We start from the raw sequence: 20,586 nt of genomic DNA on the forward strand, positions 1-20,586 counted from the left end.
GGGTAGTCATTCCAGCCCTGTGGCCCCATGTGGGTTCTGTAAGACGGTGTGTGTGAGAGCACCAAAACACTCACCATCAGCAGCGGTGGCTTTCTTGCTGTGCCCTGGTCCAGTCCGAGTGGTTTCCTGGTTGGAGGTGTGGTGCAGTGAAGGCGTATGGGGTGGCAGCGAGCAGGTTCGGTGAGGGCCTCTGAGCCTCCTGAGGAGTGCTGCAGCACCTGCCACGGCTCTGCTGTGCTCACTGTCGGGTCTGGGAGTCACTGGAGGCCCCGCCCCTCTCAGCTGGCATTGAGTGATGGCAGCAGCTGCTTGGTGACTTCTAAGGACAGTGGCCTCCGCTTGGCATTGAACTTCGAGGCAACTCCAGGTGAGGGTGAGGTCCCGATGTGTGCTTGTGTAGCTCATCACGCACTGACGGGTTTGCTCACTGGTGCCTCCACTCACCCCTCCGTGGTCTCTTCTGCCCACTTAGGCAGCTGTTGCTATCCATCCAGTAGCTCCAGACACCCCTATGTCTATCTGACCTGCGTCCTCTCACCCCCGCCTTGCACTCTCACCTGATTCCTACCCCTCACCCCACCGATCCTCCCCGCCCTATCCTGTCCACACACCCACCTGACCACTAGAACACCCATCTATCAGTCATCCACTCTAATTTGTCAATTGTCCATCCCATCCATTCATTACTCATTTCCTATTCATCTGCTCAACCATCCATCCACCCACCAAACCACCCATTATCTGCTCACTCCTCTCCAGACACCCACACATCTGTCAGCCCAGTCTGTCGGTCCATCCGCTTGACCACCCACCTGTGCATGTGTCTGGCTGCTCATTCACGGCACGGTCACCTCCTCGCCTGCCCCTTCGGTCTTTGCTCTTGCCTTTGCAGTTTCCTCTGTGCGGGAACACTTCTCACTTCCTCTGTGTCAGGGCCTTTGAGGCTAGTCCCAGGTGGGGCTAACACAAGGGCAGCTTTCAAATAGCGTAGAAGGAGCTTCTGGCCATGATGGGTAGAAACCAGGACAGGAGAATCCAGAGGTCGCTGGTCGTAGTGGCGCACACCTTTAATCCCAGCGCTCGGGAGGCAGAGGAAGGCAGATCTCTGAGTTCGAGGCCAGCCTGGGCTGCAAAGCAAGTTCCAGGATGGCCAGGGCTACACAGAGAAACCTTGTCTTGAAACACCCTCTCCAAAAAAAAAAAAAAAAAAAAAAAAAAAAAAAAAAAAAAAAAAAAAAAAAGAACCCTGAGGTCTTTATAGAGCAGGTGGGAGAGGGTGGAGGGCGTTGTGGAGAAGAGGTGCTATACTGTCTACTTGCTGGTGGGATCATCTTGGAGGGGATATTGGGGCTCAAGGAGGCTTTGCAGGTGTGAGACACTAGAGGCCCCATGAGGAGAGTCCAAGGGACAAAGTTACCAGTGTAGTAGCTTCGTGGTAGACAGGCTGAGGAAATCCCAGGGGGAGTGAGCACGGAGACAAGGCCGAGAAGGAAGAGATGAGGGGTGGTAAAGGATGTGTTGTTGATAGGGTTACTGCTGGGGGCGGGGGAGCAGGCGATTGGAGCTAAAACAAGCTGGGGATCTAACCAGTTGGGGGCTCCCAGCCAAGGTGGCACTTGGAACATGTACTTCAGAGCCTACTCGTGCCAGGGGCAGGGAGTGGAGCTGCTTACTCACCTACTCCCGGTGGTTTTGGTTCCCAGCCTGCCCTGCTCATGGGCAGCGTGTGCTCTGATAGCCAGAGAGCTCTCAGGCAGAGATACTGATGAGGCTGCTAGAATCAGGGCAAGGACTGTGAAGCAGTGAGGACTCGGGGGTGGGGGAGCAGCTCTGACCTACCCACCCCAGCATGGACTGGCCATTACTTCCCTCAAGCCTAGCATAGGCTTGGAGCAGGAGTCCAGAGTATGCACTGACCATGAATGTCTGCTGGGGATGAGGGCAAAGGTTGTCTGAGGATTTGACCAGGGAGTCTGGCTTGAGAGTGGCCAGGGAATCATCTTCCCAGATTTAGAGAAAGAAATGTCAGCCCTCTCAACTTTCCATCCCCTGAACACCCATACTTAATTTGACTCTTACCAAGGAGACCAGCTTCCTTACTGGTCATGTGCCCCTAGTCTGGCTGGGCAAGAAGGGGTTCCTATTGCCTGCTACCACAGGTTTGCTCTCTGGGCAGGGCCTGGCACAAGGGAGACCTCTGTGCCTCCTGCCTGCCTGGTCTCCCATTTCCTTTGTGACTGAGGCAGGGAGTCCTCTGGGAAGCTCTCATGCTAAGACTGATGGGTGGTGACTGCATTAGCTGCTCCTGGATACAGTGGGCAGAAGCTCTGTGGTTGATTATGGAAGTCTGTCCCAGGCACAGGTGAAGGGAAGGGGCTCTGGCGGGCCACCTGCTTGCCTTCCCGGCACAGATGACCTCCAAGGAGTCTTCTGATATGGAAGCTTCAAGAGTACCCTGTCCCTTAAAAGTCTCCTACTGAGTGCCAACTTGGGGACAGTTTGTATTGTATGTTTTATTACCAAATGGGATTGTGGGGTCTGGAGAACTGGGGGTGGCATATGATGCCATCCCGTCTGCTCTCGGGGGCTGGGGTGATAGATGTTTTCATCTCGGCTCGCCAGGGCAGAAACTCCACTCCTTAGTGGCTGTGTGTCCCTTTACAAGTGACTCAATCTCTCTGAGCTTTAGTTTCCTCTCTGGAAAATGGATTACTCGTCACGGTCATTATAGGGATTAAATGGATGAGCATGTTAGAGTTTCAGGAGAGTATCTGGAAGGTAGAGCAATTGATAACTTTTGACCCCTTTATTCCTCACTCTGGAGGAGCCCAAGGGAGGGGGCTCACCTGATGTTCCTTTCCCAGGGTCCGTGTCTTTGCAGTCAGTATCGTGCTGACATCTGGGAATATGGGCCCAAGCCTTGTCCCAGTTTCTTCCGGACGTTAGCGAAACCTGAGGTGCCCAGAGCCTTGGAGATTGGCATGGGATGTCCTGCTCCATCCGGAGGTACCTCCCAGTGACTCCCAGTCCCCACCCTAGGTTAGGTGGCAGCTCTTTTTGCTCAAAGCTCCAGTCTTGGCCCTGACCAGTGCTCCAAGCTTACTGGATGCTGAGAGGCTGTGCCTGCAGATGCCTGGGCAAGAAGCTGGTCTTAGGCCTGTAGGTCCAGGACAGGTCATTTCTTCCTGCAGGTCCTGTGCCCTCTGCTGCCCACTGTGCCCGGTCTCATTTTGAGCGCTGTCAAGTTTCAACTCTCCTTGTTTAGATCAGGTACTGTACTCCATTGAGTCTCCTCATTTCCTCCTGGCCATGCCCAGGACCCTCACTGGCCAGCCTGGGCTTTGCTAACATGGTCCTCACTGTTGGCTTGAGCATTGTTTTCTCCTTGAGCATTGTTTTCTCCTTTGGCCTCAGTTTCCCCACCTACGGAGTGGAGTGCTGGCCTCTTTTCTTGCTTAGACCTCTTCAAGTGAGACAAATCTCATTGCTTTTCTTTCCTAGTCTCATTACTGCCCATTGAGCGACAGCCTGCCAGCCTGCATGTCCCCGCTGAAACTCTGTCCTGCATTTCTTAGAGGTCTTCAGTACCTTCCTGCTGCACAGGCCTTTGTGTGGGGGTCTCTTCTTGACACTCGGCCCATCTGTGGCACTAGTCTCTGCTTCCGAGTCTTCCTTTTGAGTCTGTTCTCACCATCCCCCAAGTGAGGGGCTTCCACCCCCCAGGGCTCTGTTTGTATCTGTTGCTTGTGTACATTCTCTGGGTGTTTGGGGACAAGGGACTTCGCTCCATCAGTTCTGGCTCAAGGTACGGAACAGGCACAAACCTGACGAAGCTGCTTTTCTCTGTGGTTTGGGTGGAATATCCACAGAAGTGGGAGTTCCCAGGTCTGTGACGCTGCCTAGGTGGTTCCAGGAGTGGCTGCAGTACTCTCAGCCACTACGTGGGGCTTGGCCAGATGTAAGGCTGCCTTCCTGCAGCAGGCTTCTGGATGGGGCTCCCCTCCCCGTCATTGATTCCTGTGATTCTGTTCCCTGCAGGCCGGCTGCTGCTCATAGTGGGAGGCAGCGCCACCATGACCCGCTGGACGTCCCTCAAGGCCTCTAGGCCACACAAGCCTGGCTCCTGGGATCTGGCAGCCTCTCCCCGGCGTCTGAGTACCCCAACCTTGGCTACCTTCCCCTGGAAGGCTCAGAAATCTGGGACTGAGCTGTCTTCTCAGAATGGTCCCCGGGTTCCCCAGCCCCGCCAACTCTCTGCCTCCTGGCCCAGACAGAAACAGCATCCACCATTACAGCCCCGAGCCTCAGCTACACAGACCCATGGTGAGGTGGCCGACTGAAACAGCTGTAGGGGAGGATGTCAGAGTGAGGACTGGTGGCCCTATAGAGCCTAAGGTCACGTGGTAGGAAACTGTGCAGTAGACACGAGGTTTGGATCTCAGCTCTCCTGGTTGATGCCCGTATGTCTTGGTTAGGAGTTCTTTCACCTCTTTGAAACCCTCTCTGGCTGTTAGAGCATCACTTGAGGGTCTTGGATATGTTTCGCCCCATGCCCAGTAGGCTTTCTGTGGTTCTCAGGCTTCATGGCTGTGTCTTGTGTCTGCCAGGCTTCAGGACTCAGCAGCACTGTGGCTTATGGCGTAGACCCTGGGAGTGCCTCCTGATCTGGCCGCTCTAATGCTCTCCACCCAATCCGCTATGTTGGTAGCAGAGTCTGCAGGCCGTGTCCTTCTGAGCCTCTGATGTAGATGTGGCCAGGGGTTGTGCTATCTGGATGAGGTCGAATTCCAGCATTTCTACCTCTGCCTACAGGCACTGGGCGAGTGTCTTCCTGTTCTGAGCCTCCTTGTCTGAAAAATGGGTAGATCCACCCTCAAGGGTCCAAGGGCAGGGAGCTCTGATAGCATCTAGCCTGCCCTAGCTGTTCAGCTGCCCTGGGATCTTCTTCTGGGATCTCGGTCTTCCTAGAGACGTCAGGTGGTTGAGGGCTCCAAAGCTTTGTTGGGCTCTAAACTGTGGTGTGATTGGGTAGGTCTTGGGTGCATGGTATCCCTGTGATGGGGAGATACAGCATGTCCAGCTCATTAATGTTCTGCTACACCAGAGGACACCCACTTTCTGCTTAGCCCAGCTGAGACAGGCTGGAGTCTCCAGGGACAGGCAGTGCTGTGACCCCTGGCTTACTTAACCTGGTGCTGGCCCTTGTGGATCAATGGGAGGTGTGCAAAGCCTGAGCCTGAGAAATGGGTTTGCTTTGATGGCTATGGTGCCATTCTTCGGGCCTTCTCTGGGAGGAGTGTGTGCTGGCTGGCTTGGAGACACAGAATTCCCTACAGGAGGCCAAAGGTGGCCATGGAAGCAAGTAACACTTGTGATGTGTGTGCACCTGTAGTCCTCAGCAGAGATGTGGGAAGTTGCCTGTTCTGAAGTTAGGGCAACCCAATCTGGATGTCTACTCCTTATACATATGATCCCATGACAGAAAAGTCATGGATGTAGCTTATGAGTGCTTAGTGGATGCTGAGGACTTCACGAAGATGGGCGAGTGAACATGGGATGTCAGACATGATGAGGCCTGGGCCTTGGCAGACCTCTTCTAGACCTGGGGTAAGACAGTCAGGGGTATACATGGCCTGCTGTGAGGGAGCTGATGGTCTTGGTGGGAAAAACAGGCCAGTGTCACAGCTATTATGATTGTTGCTATTGATATTCTACATGAGGGTCTGTGCTGGGGTGTGCAATGTGTGGGTCAGAACCATGTGGGCATTACTTCTAGGGCTTGAGGAGGCCGGTCATGACAGCATGGGAGCAGTCTGATATACAGCTGCACTGCTGTGTATGTGTGTGTGGGGGGTGTTTGTGTGTCGGAGGAGGAGCTTAGGGGAGCATGGTGGGGAGTGTGTGTGTGTGAGTTGGGGGCATGTGGGGGGGGATAGCATACACACGCACACGTGTGTATGGGGGGAATATGTGTTTGTGTTCAACTGGGCAACAGGCCGTGGGACTGCCTGTACAGGCTTTGTAGCTCCCAGGGCTTGCTGGCTGTGAGTAGGGGAAGGATGGGATTCATCTTGGTGCCTTTCAGGCTCCTGGTGCTCACCATGGGAATTGGGATGAAGTGAGGTTGGTGAGGTGGCCCCTGCCTTGGTCCTGGCTGGAGGTGACCAGGACTTGGGTTATGAGAGTGGGAGAAATTTAAATATATTTGGAAACAGAGCCCTTGGTATAGGAGTAAAAAGAGATGCGAGGAAGCCAAGGCTTCTGGCTGGAGCTGCTGGGAGCCTGGGAAGACTGTTTTCCAAGCTGAGAAGGTAGATTGAGAAGCAGGCTTTAAGTGGGAGGGAAGACAGGGGATCTGTGGAGACTAAATGGGGGCTGTGTCTGCCAGTTACTGTCACGGGCCCTGGCTGCCTGCCCAGACAGACCTACTGTCCTCTCTTTTGCAGAAGTGCCCCTGCCCGGAGTCAGCCTGGGGGCAGGCCAGGGTCCACCAGACCCCGGGATGACCGCAGCCAGCCGGGCCAACCCCTACAGCATCGTATCATCAGAGGAGGACGGACTGCACCTGGTTACCATGTCAGGCGCCAACGGTTTTGGCAATGGCAAGGTGCATACACGGCGCCGGTGCCGCAACCGTTTTGTCAAGAAGAACGGCCAGTGCAACATTGAATTTGCCAACATGGATGAGAAGTCCCAGCGCTACCTGGCTGACATGTTTACCACGTGTGTGGATATCCGCTGGCGCTACATGCTGCTCATCTTCTCTCTGGCCTTCCTTGCCTCCTGGTTGCTGTTTGGCATTATCTTCTGGGTCATTGCTGTCGCCCATGGAGACCTGGAGCCCACCGAGGGCCGCGGCCGTACACCCTGTGTGCTGCAGGTCCACGGCTTCATGGCCGCCTTTCTTTTCTCCATCGAGACGCAGACCACCATTGGCTACGGGCTCCGCTGTGTGACTGAGGAGTGCCCGGTGGCTGTCTTCATGGTGGTGGCACAGTCCATTGTAGGCTGTATCATTGACTCCTTCATGATTGGTGCCATCATGGCCAAGATGGCACGGCCCAAGAAGCGGGCTCAGACTCTGCTTTTCAGCCATAATGCTGTGGTGGCTCTGCGGGATGGGAAGCTCTGTCTGATGTGGCGTGTGGGCAACCTTCGCAAGAGCCACATTGTAGAGGCCCATGTGCGGGCCCAGCTCATCAAGCCCAGGGTCACAGAGGAGGGTGAGTACATCCCACTAGACCAGATTGACATTGATGTGGGCTTTGACAAGGGCCTGGACCGCATCTTCCTGGTGTCACCCATCACCATCTTGCACGAGATTGATGAGGCCAGCCCACTGTTTGGCATTAGCCGTCAGGACCTCGAGACAGATGACTTTGAGATTGTGGTCATCCTAGAAGGCATGGTAGAGGCCACAGCCATGACCACACAGGCTCGCAGTTCCTACCTGGCTAACGAGATCCTGTGGGGCCACCGCTTTGAGCCAGTGCTCTTCGAGGAGAAGAACCAGTACAAGATTGACTACTCACACTTCCACAAGACCTATGAGGTGCCCTCTACGCCCCGCTGCAGCGCTAAGGACCTGGTGGAGAACAAGTTCCTCCTGCCCAGTGCCAACTCTTTCTGCTATGAGAATGAGCTGGCCTTCCTGAGCCGAGATGAGGAGGATGAGGTGGCTACAGACCGGGATGGCCGCAGCCCTCAGCCGGAGCATGACTTTGACAGACTGCAGGCCAGCAGTGGTGCCCTTGAGCAGCGGCCCTACAGACGCGAGTCAGAGATTTGAGTGCTCTTGACTTCGGTGCAGCACCATCCTGACCACGATAGGTCCCATGTCCCTTGGGGGCCTGGGTTGGAGCAGAGCAAGCCAAATGCCTCGGGTCACAGACTCAGTAGCATCTTAGTCTTCTCATGTTTTTTCGCAATAGCTTGGGGAGGTTGGAGGGAGAGTGGGTGACCAGAATGAACAGCCCATGGCCTCAGATGTACACGCATGGGCAAGGGGGTGACCTCTTGGGGTAAGGTAAACCACAGGAATGGGGGACTCTGCTGGAGGCCTTGGAAGCAGCTCAGGAGAGGTCCCAGCCCTGTGGGGAAAGCGGTGTATGCGCACTTCATTGGTTTCTAACTTGGATGAGACTGTTTACAAACAACAACAACAAACACAAGAAAACACTAACATGTGGTTGAATTTTTAAAATTTGTGGTGTGGGGACAGTTAGAATTCTACTCAGTGCTGCCAGGCAAAGCAGCTGGATGGGGTGCCCCAAGGTTCTGGGAGGTCTGGTGTCTCCCTCACGTGTGCCAGGGCCCTGCAAGTTGTCATGCTTAAGGATGAATCAGGCTTGTGACCATGTTAATGATCCTAATAAAGTGTCTGGGTGTCTCTGGGGGTGGGGGCCCACTAGGATGAATCCGGCTTGATCTTTTGTGATTGACTTTGCACCTCAGCTGCATCAGGGCTGGCTTTAGGACCCAGGGGAGGCCCCCTTCCGTGCTCCCCTGTGCTCCGCTCCCTCTCTGTCCCAGGTCTCCACCCCTTGCATTGAGGGGCAGTAGGGAACACCAGAGTGGGTGCTTCTTAGGAAAGGACACTCAGGAAATTAGCATGGGGTCCGGTTCCCACATTCCCAGGAAGTGGGTCAGCCCCACACCTGCTGGATTCACAGCTCGAGTTGTGCCTTAGACACTCTGGTTGTCTGGCTTCAGTCATTTTTGGTTTATCAGACTTGTCTAATCCTTCCCTGCTGCCCCTAACTCCACTCCTGAAGCCCCCACAAGCCCCTCCCAGGATGCAGAGGCTGTGCTCTACCTGTCTCACGGTTCCCATGTTCCTATCTCCTTTTCTCCCACACTCCTGGGGCGGAATGAGGTAGCCCAGCCGGCCCCAGCCAGTTATCTGCTGCTGGAAAGAGAGGAACACCCCCCTCCCTCCCTCAGCCTCCACCTGACCCCGGCCACCATAGAGATGACCAGAGAAATGTCATGAAACAAAGAATTTCTGTTTAGCCTTTAGGGGCCTGTGATGGAGCTGTTCCTCCTTCCCTAGGCCCCAAGCCATGGAGTCTTCCCGATAGTGCCCAGTCAGGGAGACCTGAGGTGGGCTTGCTCCCAGACATCCAGCTTAAGATTTCATGCTAATTTCTAGGCTAGAAGATTTTGCCTAGACTGCCGCAGAGGCCTCGGCTCCCTTGTGTTCTTAGCCTGGCCTCTGCCCTCAAATCTCACTGACTTTTCTAGCCTTGGCCCTAAGGCCTGAGGGTGCGTTCAGCATGGGAGTGCTTGGCTGTCACCCACCTCTGTCCAGTTGTCAGGCTGGAGGTTGGGGAGGGAAGAAGGGCAGGTCCTGGCCACCGGCTACCACTGTGGGAGCCGAGGCACCTTTTGCTATTCCCGAGTAGATGGGCCTGCATCCAGAGTAGGGTCTGAGGGGCTCCTGGTCCCACAAGGCCTGCTCCTAGCTCATTTCAGTGGCCCATCCTCCCAGGTCCAGGCCTGCCAGAATGGTCCAGGCCCTGGGCCCTGCTGGAGAGCAGCTCAAGCTGCCTTTCTTTCATCTCTGCCAAAGGCAGGCAGATGCTGCATTTTCCAATTCTCCTGCCCTCTTTTTTCTCTTTCCCTGTATTTATTTATTGCTTGTGCTAAAGACCAAACTAGCCACTCCCTTCAGTGCACCTAGTGGGGGAGGCCACTGAGAGGGGAGCCATGTGCCTGTGCCGAGCAGGAAAGCTTGGCCCCTGGGGAGTGCATGAGGAGGGAAGCCAGGGTGTGTGTGCATGCATGTACAGATGCGCTCACATGATTGTCTCCTTGTGTGTGAGTCCTGGTATACAGATACATGGTATACACGGGTGTTTGTATACAGGTAGTCTGTGTGTGTCTGCCCACAGGTATGTGTGTGCTTGTGCTTTTTTTATTGGGGTGAGGTGGGTTTGGTGCTCACTAACCTGAACTACTCAGGTTGGGTGCTGGCCACAGACATAACCGCAGTCCGACGTGAGTCCCTGCCCTGCCCTGGATCTGCAGGCTGTATGCGGAGTGTGCAGCCGTTTGAGGAGTCTGATGGTAAGCCTCTGCACCAGGTCCTGATGGAGGCCCTGGGTGCATCTGTGCATGCGAACCTGTGTGAGTGCGTGGAGGTCCCAGGGTGCGTGTCTGTGAATGTCAGTGGGGTGGGTGCTGTGTACAGCGTGTGAGAGCTGCCCAGAATGAAGCGGCTGCCCTGAGCCCATGCTGGTGCTGTGCCACCTGGTCCTTGCCAGCTGAGGGTCTGGGGGGCAGAAGGACACACCATAGGGAGGCCCCTGTATGGGTGTCTGCCCTGTGTGAGGTCACAGAATGTTAAATCTATTTTAAATGGTGAAACTGGAGAATTTTCATGTTATTTTCAATACATGGTGGTATCTAAAGATGTAGGCAATGAGACTAGACCACATTAAATGCATTTTGATCTCTTTGAATGCTACTGTGTTGAGATGTGTGTCTCATTGTCCTCTGCCTGCCTCTGCCACATGCCAAGCCTTCACACATCTTCTGGCCCCTGCAGGCTGGACCATAGCACTCCCTGGGGCAGGAGCTCATCTTCAGGGACAGAGTAGGACATGGCAGCAATGTTGCTGCGAAGAGACAGCGTGGCCTCCTCTCAGACCCTAGGATAGGATTTCAGCGTTTTCCATGGACAATTCCCACCCCCTCCACACACTGCCTCTGCCTCATTCTGTGGCTCTTACTGCCCTGCCCTTTGTTCTTCCACACAGGAGCACTGAGCATCCATCCCTACAGGTGTGTCCAGGACCCTCCCAGAGCTCCTTCGCATAGAGGAAGCCTGGCCCTGAGATGGACAACCACCAGGTTTCCTCTGCAGGAAGGGAGAGGGGGTGGGGACTAAAAGGAGCCCTTCCCCAGCACAAGTGAGGCCAGGGAGCTGAGAACAGAGTGCAGACAAACGCTGTTGGTGGGACTCCTGACGGTTTGTTTTCTGGAAAGTGCCAAGGGCTCAGACTCTGGGATCTCCAGGGCCAAAGCCTGTGCAGAGGGGATTCTTTCTTTTGTCCAAACTGCTTCCATGAGTGGCTAGATCTCTAACCCCCTGCCCCAGCGCAGACCCAGGGGCTCTTCATCCTGCAGGTGTAGTTGGTACCAGGTGAGCAGAGGAGCGATGCATTCTCTAGCCCCTGGTTCAGTGGTCACGGGGAGGGAATTCCAGCAGCGCTTCCCTATGGCGCAGTCTGCAGGAGTCGGGTGGAGGGCAGGGCTCTAGAGCTGCTGGCTTGGTCTGGCAAGGCACATAGCCCTGGAGCTTTGCTAGGACTCTTCCACCAGGATCTAAGCCAGCTGGGGCCAGAGTTTGTGACCTCAGTCTCTACACAAGCAGTACTGACCAGCAGGTCTAGGCCCTGCCTGTGGGTGTGCTTCACAATTGGTCCTGGCTGCTACATACCACTTGAATTTTGTGTCCTCTGAGTTTGCAGTTTCTTGGCATCCTCTCTCCTGGCTGTGCCGACATCCTGGAGGGCCTTAGGTCAGATTTCAGGCCACTTGACTGCCAGGGCACTCATGTACCTTCAGTCTCACCATTGGTTAAGAAGGCACCACTAATGGCCAGCTTGCGGACATCCTGAAAGAGTGGGAGGTGGGAAGAATCATTGCTTCACATTAAGGGCTTTGGTTTATGCTGGGGCTCTGGGCCCTATGCTCAGAGCAGGTAGGTACAACAGCTGTACCCAAATGGTGTGGTCAAGGGACAACTCACTTTCCTGCCCTATCAGGGATGAAATGGGTCACCTTGGGATTTGTATTGAGACAAGTGGGATTGCAGTAGCTGGCACTCGGTCATGAGGGGGGACAGAGTACCTACCAAATTCAAGTGTAGTGCCTGGAAGTCTCTGTCAATACCAGCCATGCCCTGGCAGGCCAAGCAAGAGGCATCATTTCTCTGAGTTAGAGGAAGTTTGTCAAGAGGATTAGGACTTGACCAAGGTCATTGGAGGGCTGTTATTTTGAGATGGGATCCAGCTAAGCCTCAAGCCCAAGCTGTCTTCATGTTGGGTCAATCAGCCCAGACACTCCATACTTGGTCTGCTGGCGGCCAGGGAAGTAAAGTCTGTCATCTGATGAACAGCCTGGTGAGTAGTCTGCCCTAAGTCACCTGTCTTCTCTGGTGGAGGCCTCTGGGACTTGAGGGATCTGTGCATGGGTGCTTCCTCGGCACGAGGGGCCACGTCAGGGCCTCTCACTTATTCCTTAACAACAAGGGGCCTCTGAGAACACATCCCATTTCACTGCAATACACCCTCCACCCATCCCACCGTGGTCTCCTCCCGGCTTCCTGCCACACTGAATGTAAAGTCTCAATTGGTCCCCTCGGCCTTGTCCTGCATGGCCCCTGCTTCCTGTTCCCGTTCAGCTCTCCCTCCTTCTCCTGCCCATCTGCCCCAGACTTCTCACCTCTCTGTCGTTCATTAGACCTTTGCATGAACTGCTTCCTTTTCAGATTTCTTTTTAAAGCACTTCAAAATTACATTTATTTGTGTGTGTGTGTGTGTGTGTGTGTGTGTGTGTGTGTGTGGTGTGGTGTGCATGCACTTGCTTGCCATTGTGTGTGTGTTGAGGTCCAAGGACAGCTTGAGAGGTCTGTTCTCTCCTTCTATCATGACCGTTCATGAGATAAAGCCCAGGTTGTCAGGGTTGGTGGGCAGTGTCTTGGCTGGTACCCCTTTCTCATCTTGGCAAGTGAGTGAAATTCCTCCTCTTTTTTCCCCAAGCAGTGATGATAGACAGCAGAGCCTCCCTCTCTAGCAGCCCTGTTCAGCCATCTTTCCCTGTGTTACTGGAGAGATTGGGGTTCCTACCTTCAAGTTCTTAGACTAGAAATGGATTCAGAAGGAACTTGAGGATTATTTTAAGAACAATTGAGAGAATAGCAACAGGGTGTGCAAGGCCAGAAGCCTCCAGGAGAAAGGAGAAGGAGAAGAAGCCGTGCTGTGTAAATGAGGGTCGCATGTTCAGTGGTAGAGATCAGGGAGCAGTCACATGGTGGATAATCAGAAGCATGATGGGAACGAGGTTGGGGAAGAGCTCCCCGGAATGAGTGAGAAGGCCCAGAGTGTCAGAAAAAGCACACCCAGGCTTTGGCCATTATCTGAAAGAAAGAGATAGAAAAGAAGGAAAAAGAAAAGGTATACTTTCCTGAACAACCCTCAAAAGTTGGTGGGCTCCGTGGTGCTACAGGGTGGAAGCTCTGTGAGTTTGCACTAAGGGAGGGGTTTCTGGGAGGGACAAATACATGATCTCATCAAGGGGATCATTAGTCCTTCCCTTCTCTCAGGTGTCTCAGCCAGGTGAATCAGATTTCCTGGGGTGGGGCTGGGTGGACTCCTGCCCAGGTGATTGACAAGCCCAGCTGGATTGACTCCTAAGGGAGAAAACCATAGTATATGATGTTTAGGGAGGCTTAGATTGCCAGATCTCCACACTAGGCCAGAGGCAGAATTTAGATTCTATTCTTCTGATCAGGAGGAAAGAGTTTCACCTTAATGGGCCTCAACAAAATCCAAATATGTCCACCTTTTCATATGGCAATCTAAATCCTAAAAGGTGGCAAAGCTGATGTTCATCCTTCTAGAGATCCCAGGGAAATGGGATGTGAGTCCTAAAGTAGACTAGGAGGTGGGGTTCATCCTCAATGGCCTCTGAGCATGTTAATCCCTATAATACCTGGGCTTGTTCACTGTCCTTCCTGGGGCTGTTAAGTTGGTCAGGGTGCTGATTGTTTGTCTCTTGGTCTTCCTGGGTCCCTGGGGCTAGGGGTGGGTACAGTATACCTCTACTGTATGTGAATGGATGGAGCATAGGGCTAGGGATGGGTACAGTACACCTCTACTGTATGTAAATGGATGAAGCATGAGGTCTGCATGCTTCCCATCTACAGAGAGGGCTCTTCAGCCTCTCTTGTGACCCAGCCTGGACCAAGCTTGCCCACCAGCCACCTAGAGAAGGGAATGGCCTTGCCTGAGGCCAGAGGTGGCTGAAATCTGGAGCCAGAACCAGAGGGTAGGTTTGGGGTGGGCTGGGTTGGCGTTGTGCTAGGTGGAGTTTGGATTTAGGAAGCCTCTGGACTCTTGATCTATTCTCTTCCTCAGAAAATGCAGAAGGGGCTCATTCTAGGCTGATGAGGACTCAGAAGCCCAGATTCTGGGCTCTGTCCTGTAGTCTACCTGCCACTCTGCCCATCATTCTCTCTATACAAGTAGTGAAGAGTCCCAGTCATCCTTCCCACAAGGGTTTGTAAGCTGCCACTCTCTGTGAGGAAACCAGCCAGGTCCAGCTCCTGCTGTCCAGAGCATCCTTTCATGGGATCTAGGAGATAGATGCTGAGTTAGCATCCTGGTCCAGGTCCCCTAGCAGTGAGGATTCTGATTCAGGGAAAGAGGTACACAGTATTGGTAGGAAGGCACTAGGAGAGCAGTGTGTGGCCAGCAGCAGCCAGAGAAGTCCATCTTGACAACTCCTCCCTAGAGTATGAAGGTCACCCAGAGCCATCCCACCTTCAAGGGCACTGGAGTTTGTAACTCAGCCCTTGGCTATAGCTACCTCAAGAGTTCTGTTTCTGAGCATGGTGGTTCCTGTCCACTTAGGGTGGGTTTCCTGAGAAGGGCGCCTGGGGCGGGTGTTCTGGGGCAGAGCAGTGCAGTATAATAGGGTGTTGGGGCATAAACTGGGAGGCCTAGCCAGCTAGAGGAACCAAGACAGACCTCTCCAGGGAAGTGACACTTCCTCTGGGGGCTGAGGGCTGAGCTGTATGGGGAGGGGGTTCCCAGGAGGATCTCTGGCACAACCCAGAGCCTATGGGAGAGAGTCAAAGGAAGCAGGATTGCTGGGCTGGGTCAGGGCGGGTGACCAGGGGCCCAGAGGGCCCCAGATGGACCCCGTGGATACCGCACAAGGTGTCCCACAGGGCCCCATGCATACCACCCAGGTTCCTGAGGGCACTCCACGAGCCTCCGTCAATACTATGTAGGACACAGGATGCCGAGGGTGAGGGTGCCATGCTGGGCCCAACCTTCATCCCGGGCACTTAGTCTCTTTCAGCTCTCCACATACCACGGTTGCTTTGACCTCTCTAGAATGCCGTTGCTCTTGAGAGCAGGAGCTTCTCTTCCCTCTATTCGTGGCTGTGCCTCAGCGCTCAGAAAAGCAAACCTTTTACCTAGAAGGTGCCCGATAAGAGATAACATAAAAGAACCACAGGAAGAAGAGGTGGGCTGTTGTTCCTAGCCGGGTGGGAGGGGAGCACCCATGGTGGGGGCAGGGAGGATGAGACCCTGGGAGAGCCAAGAGGCTTTTGTGGAGCTGCCCCGGAGGTACAGGGGAGCAGGCTGCATGGTAATCGCTAGACCCAGTTTAGGAGCTCACTGCTGAATGCTTTAAAAATGTCCTGTGTCCTGTGTCATCTTTTTAGAATAACACTTTGAAGGACATTACGTCAAAAAGAGTACCCAGGCTTTCAAGGGAAACCCACGTTACTGGAACACGGTTTCAGCATCTGATGAGTCCGCTTGTGGTGAGCTGCACCTCTTCACTAACCGTTGGCCAGCAGGGCCTGCCACACTGGCCTTTGCCTTCCTCAGCAAACACAGCCGCTCTTCTGAAGCATCCCAAGAAGGCCCAGGGCATCGGTGTGCTCTCTGCTCTGTGGTACCACTGCCGTCAGTGCCTCTGCCTGGTGCCCCAGGCCAGGGAGTGAGCTTCTCTCTACCTCAGTCTTCTTCTCTGTGAAATGGAGCTGATGATCAGAACATGAAGATCTCTCGAGTGACCTGTCCTGACTCAGAGATACTGCTGGTAACCGTGCCCAGCACCCGCAGGACTTCGTTAAGCACAGGCTCCAATGTCCCTGGCAGGGTGGCCTTGAGCTGGTGCTCAGTGAGTTTGAGGAGCAGAGAGAAGGCCAACTGAGCTGAACTACTGAGAGCCAGCAACAAGGCCCGGACTAGGGGGCAGTAGACAGGGGCTGGAGCTGGGATTTTAAGGAGCTGGGTCCATGGGTCCTGAGAGGTCTGGCTGCCTGCTGAATGGCGTGAGAGCCGGTGGAGGAGGACTAGGCTTGGCCAGAATGATGACATCTGATGGACATTTTAAGGCATTCAAAAATGGCACAGCCACCTTGGAAGTCAGTTTGACAGCCCCCTCCCTTCCCTCCCTTCCCCCCTTCTCTCTTCCATTCTTTTTTCTCTCCTCCCTTCCCTTCCCTTTCTGGGGTGGAACCCACAGCCTGCTCATATTAAACACATGCCCAATCGCTGAACCACACCCACATCTGGCTTGACCGACCTTCCTTCCTTCCTTTCTTCTGCTTTTTACTATATCATCATGTTTCTTTATTTGCCTATAGTTGAACTACTTTACCGTCCAATAATAATTCCATTTTAAAATTAACATTAGACTTACATATATGAACATTTTGCTCCAAAAGAAATCCTGAGGTATAAAATTTTCAATTTCAATGTTATAACGAAAATCTTCACAAATTTAAGGCTGGATGTGGTAACATGTGGCCGTAATCCAGTCAGTCAAGAGGATGAAGGAAGATGGGGAGAATGGCAGCCAGGGCAACAGTGTGAGGCTGGACCAACAGCATGAGTTCAAAGACTGTACGTTACCCATCAGCACTTTGTTTCTTAGCAAAGTTTTTTTTTTTTCTTTTTAATTCTCCATGATCGAACAAATGTCCTTGCCCAAGGAGAATTCTAAATTGGCTGCAGTTTCTCCGTGACTGATTATATTTACAAACAATCACCCATGGGTATGTATCCTCAAGAGAAAGATAACATGAAGAATTTATAAATGTAGACACACGACACAAATATTGAAAGCACACTGCCACTGTGCCACATCCTGAGCTCGATTTATTTTTAAATTTCAAGTGAGCTCCCACTGTCGTAAGTGATTTGATGCTTGCTGATGTGGGTCTGTGGGATTTCTTGGTGGATCTTGGCACAGAGTCGGGAGAGCTATAGCAGTCTGTTTTACTACAGTGTGCTCCTCAGCCTGACGACCTTTATTGGCTTTTGGTGCCGTGTCAGGCTCAGCTAGGAGGGGGCTGTCTTCACTCTTAGGGTTCTGCCCTGATGTGGGTTTGGATGTCACATAAGGCACACTTCAAGTAGAATGCTTGCCCCCCCCCTTTTTTTTAATGTGATGTCTTGTTGAGTTTCTCAGGCTAGCTCTTGACCTTGGGAGTCTTGTCAACCTCAGAGGCTCTACACTTAAGCTTCTGCTGCACTCCATGGTTCAAATCCACGCTCCTACCTGAAGACCACCTCAGGTTTGCCTGTGCGGTGCTCCAAGAGCACCAGGCTGCTGTAGGTGTCCAGCATCACATCCTTGCAGAGGTTCCTCTGAGGTCCTGCCACTCTTGACAGGTGACATCCACAGCTGTGTCCTCAGATGATACTGACCCCATTTCCAGCTTCAGGGGCATCCAGCATCCTCCCCGTGGCCCTCTCAGCATCACGAGCTGACAGCAGCCATGACAGAGCCTCCTGCTTGCTTAGGAGAGAATGAACATGGCAAAAATGTCCCAAATCCAGCAGTTTCTTAATAAACCCAGACATAGGCTGACTTTTTAGATCATCTCAGCCTTTCCATGAGCCGTGGCTACTGAAGAGAAACGACGCTATGCCCGTACACAAGCTTGAGCTGGTGTTTAGGGTAGCTCTGTTTTGACTAGGAGGCACGGTGAGCCCCTCAGCTGATGAGCAGGCACAGGGGATACTAATAATGACCCTTACACATCTGTAACCCGAAGTGGCATCTCTGGCTCTAGAAACCAGATATACAAAAGATTTACAAGAGAAAAGCATCAGCGTTTTAAATTCATTTGAATAATTCCGTAGAGCTAGGGATGGACCCCAGGCTGACTGACTAAGATACCCCCTGTCTAGACAGACAGTGATGGATTGTCTAAAATGATGGAACTTGCACTGCGGGTGTGGGTCAGTGGGTTCCGGGACAGTCGTTCACCGGAGGCGTGTGAGCAGAGGCCGAGGGATGTTTCTATAGGTCCAACACAGCCCCAGGGCCCAGACTTGGGGCCTAAGATTGCTTCTCTCCCCTGGTAGGAGGAAGGCACCATCTTCCTCAAAGTTAAGGGAGTCTGCGGCCTGCGTATAGGGATAGGTAAGGCACAAGATCATCTTCCACAATTACAGCTTCTTGATGTTTTTTAGCATATCAGGTTGATGTATGTATTTTACACTGGCATGTCCCTAACTCCTTCCTGGCTAACTAGACCATGGCCCACTGCATGATGGGATCTTATTGAGTAACAATAAAAAATGGGCACAACGGGATGTTCTTGACACCATAAAGTGGAATGAAAGAAGCCAGACCCAATGGGTTTCCTGCTGTGCTCCATCACATGACCATCAGGTGACATTCTGAAGAATACAAAGCCCCAGGCTCAGAGCACAGGTGTAGGGAAGGGGCTGGGGTATGGAGGATATGTTTGTGTGCAGGAGGAGGTGTGGAGGTGCAGGAGGTGTCTGTAGACGCTTTGAAGCTCACAAGACTGGGCGTATGCAAATTGCACCTGATTTTTTTAAAAGGGGAAAGAAAAAAAGTAACCAATGGAACTGGCACATAGAGACACCAGGGTGTGGATTTCAGACCGGAGAGCAGGTGTGAGGGTGGAGACTAGAGAGACAAAGGTGTGGATGAGCTGAATGGCCAGCGGTGTTAAAGGCCCCACTAAGATGCTGAGCATAGTGACTTAAGCTGGTAATATCAGAACTTCGAAGGCTAAGGCAGGAGGATTTTCTGTGAGTTCCAGACCATCTGGACTACATAGTGAGGTCCTGTCTTTAAAAGAAGAAATAAATAAATAAATAAATAAATAAATAAATAAAGAAAGAAAGAAAGATAGATAGATAGATAGATAGAAAAAAAGAAGAGATAAAAGGCACAGTGGGGGTCAGTAAGGAGGCTGATGAGGAGCAGTGAATAGAGTGTGTGAGGGTCTGCCTGCTGCTCAATGGCAGGGAGCCAGTGGAGCGTTTGGGGGAGATGGTTTTGGGTCATAGCAGCTACCTGTCTGGAGCCTTCACCTCATGCCTGCCTTATACATACATCTACCAGTAGTATGAAAACCATAGCCCTTACCGTGTCTGGAGGCTGGGTAGGGTGGTGTTACGGTTGTAGGGTAGGTGGGTTAGGCTGAGACAGGTAAGAAGAGGCAACTGGAAAGGACAGGTAGATAGATGGGTGTCCTTGAGAGAGTAAAAACCATGTCCTGATGTTTTCCTCAGTGTTCTTGGGTCTGTGTTGTCTGATGCAGACTGATTTCCTCTTCAGAGCTGCAGTGTGTTCCTCATAGGACTCCCTGGACCAAACACCTGTCTCTCCCTTTCCCTTCACCGGTCCCGGTCCCAGAGTGGACCCAGGAGAGCAGTGGGCAAGTACCCTCTACCCTCCAGAGCCAGACACACCATCCCCCTCAGGTAGGTGGTGTGTGTGCAAATCAAATCAGCAGTGTCTGGAGCTGGTTGTACTTGTCTGGAGTGGGAAGTGTGTGTGTGTGTGTGTGTGTGTGTGTGTGTGTGTGTGTGTGTAGCGGGGGTAGTGTCACACCTCACTGGGGAAGACCTGCAAGTGTGTTCCCACAAAGATGAACAAAATGCTTTCCCCGCCCCACAACAGTGACTCTTCCCTTTAAGACTCTGTTGATTTCTAAGTGTTGAACTTTGCCATGGAGAAAGACTGACACTCTTATCCCCGGCAGCTGTGGAAAAGCCCTTGGCTGAAATGCCATGGCTCTCTACACTATGCTACTGTGCAGGGACATTAACTAGTGAGGGGCTGGGCACCTGCCATTTACAAGAAGAAGCATTTAAAATAGACTCCTAGATCCCAAGCCCCATCCTTCTTGGATCACTCCCCTAGGGAGGTTACACAGTGCAGACGTCATGGGTCGGCCTGGCTAGCGACAATGACATCACCTGCACATTAACAGAGAGCAGCAGCGTCTCAGCAGAAAGGTCTCGAAAAGTCAGAGCTGGCAGGTGATGGTACGTTATCATTCAAGGATGGCAGATGACATCAGTTCAAAAGAGTACAGGGTAACTGGTCCTGAAGCTGTGCAATGTCATCCACACGTGTGTTTCTGTGTGCACGTGTGTGTGTGTGTGTGTGTGTGTGTGTGTTCTTTTACTTCTCCATTTGTGCATCTGTGTGTTTGTTTCTCTGGATGTTCATATGTCTGTGTTTTCTAGTTTGAAAGCTTCCTGGCCTCAGTAGGGGAAATCCTGGAGCCTACTGGGATCACACACCAAATGAAAGGCATGGGAAGGCTGACTTTGTTGGGTTGACTTATGTTTGGACAGTGGTGCACGGTGTTCTCGGCCTTCACAGAGCGTTCTCTGCAAGGGCTAGCAGATGAGGCCCTCTGTTTAGAAAATGGCGTGGCGGACAGCTTCCCCAATTGTCATCATTATTGAACTCTACTGGGAATCTAAATTCTGGGCAAAGCTTTACAATTTCAGTGACCTTCAGTGACGTCTTATGTGGAATCAGGATTTTGGCTCT

General features: G+C 52.8%; 1 protein-coding gene across 1 annotated transcript; it reads left to right on the forward strand.

Annotated features, from left to right (window-relative positions):
* Positions 1 to 6,502: 6,502 nt before the first annotated feature.
* Kcnj12 (potassium inwardly rectifying channel subfamily J member 12) lies at positions 6,503 to 10,428 on the forward strand. The gene has a single exon (XM_059269379.1). It carries the CDS (start codon positions 6,503 to 6,505, stop codon positions 7,787 to 7,789), a length of 1,287 nt encoding a protein of 428 aa, XP_059125362.1. The 3' UTR covers positions 7,790 to 10,428.
* Positions 10,429 to 20,586: the final 10,158 nt, after the last annotated feature.

Source organism: Peromyscus eremicus, chromosome 8a, assembly GCF_949786415.1.
Source record: "Peromyscus eremicus chromosome 8a, PerEre_H2_v1, whole genome shotgun sequence".
Classification (NCBI taxonomy): Eukaryota; Metazoa; Chordata; class Mammalia; order Rodentia; family Cricetidae; genus Peromyscus; species Peromyscus eremicus.

Bases quoted from the DNA above. Each gene is read 5' to 3' on its own strand.
- Kcnj12 (XM_059269379.1), top strand. From the start codon at position 6,503: ATGACCGCAGCCAGCCGGGCCAACCCCTACAGCATCGTATCATCAGAG.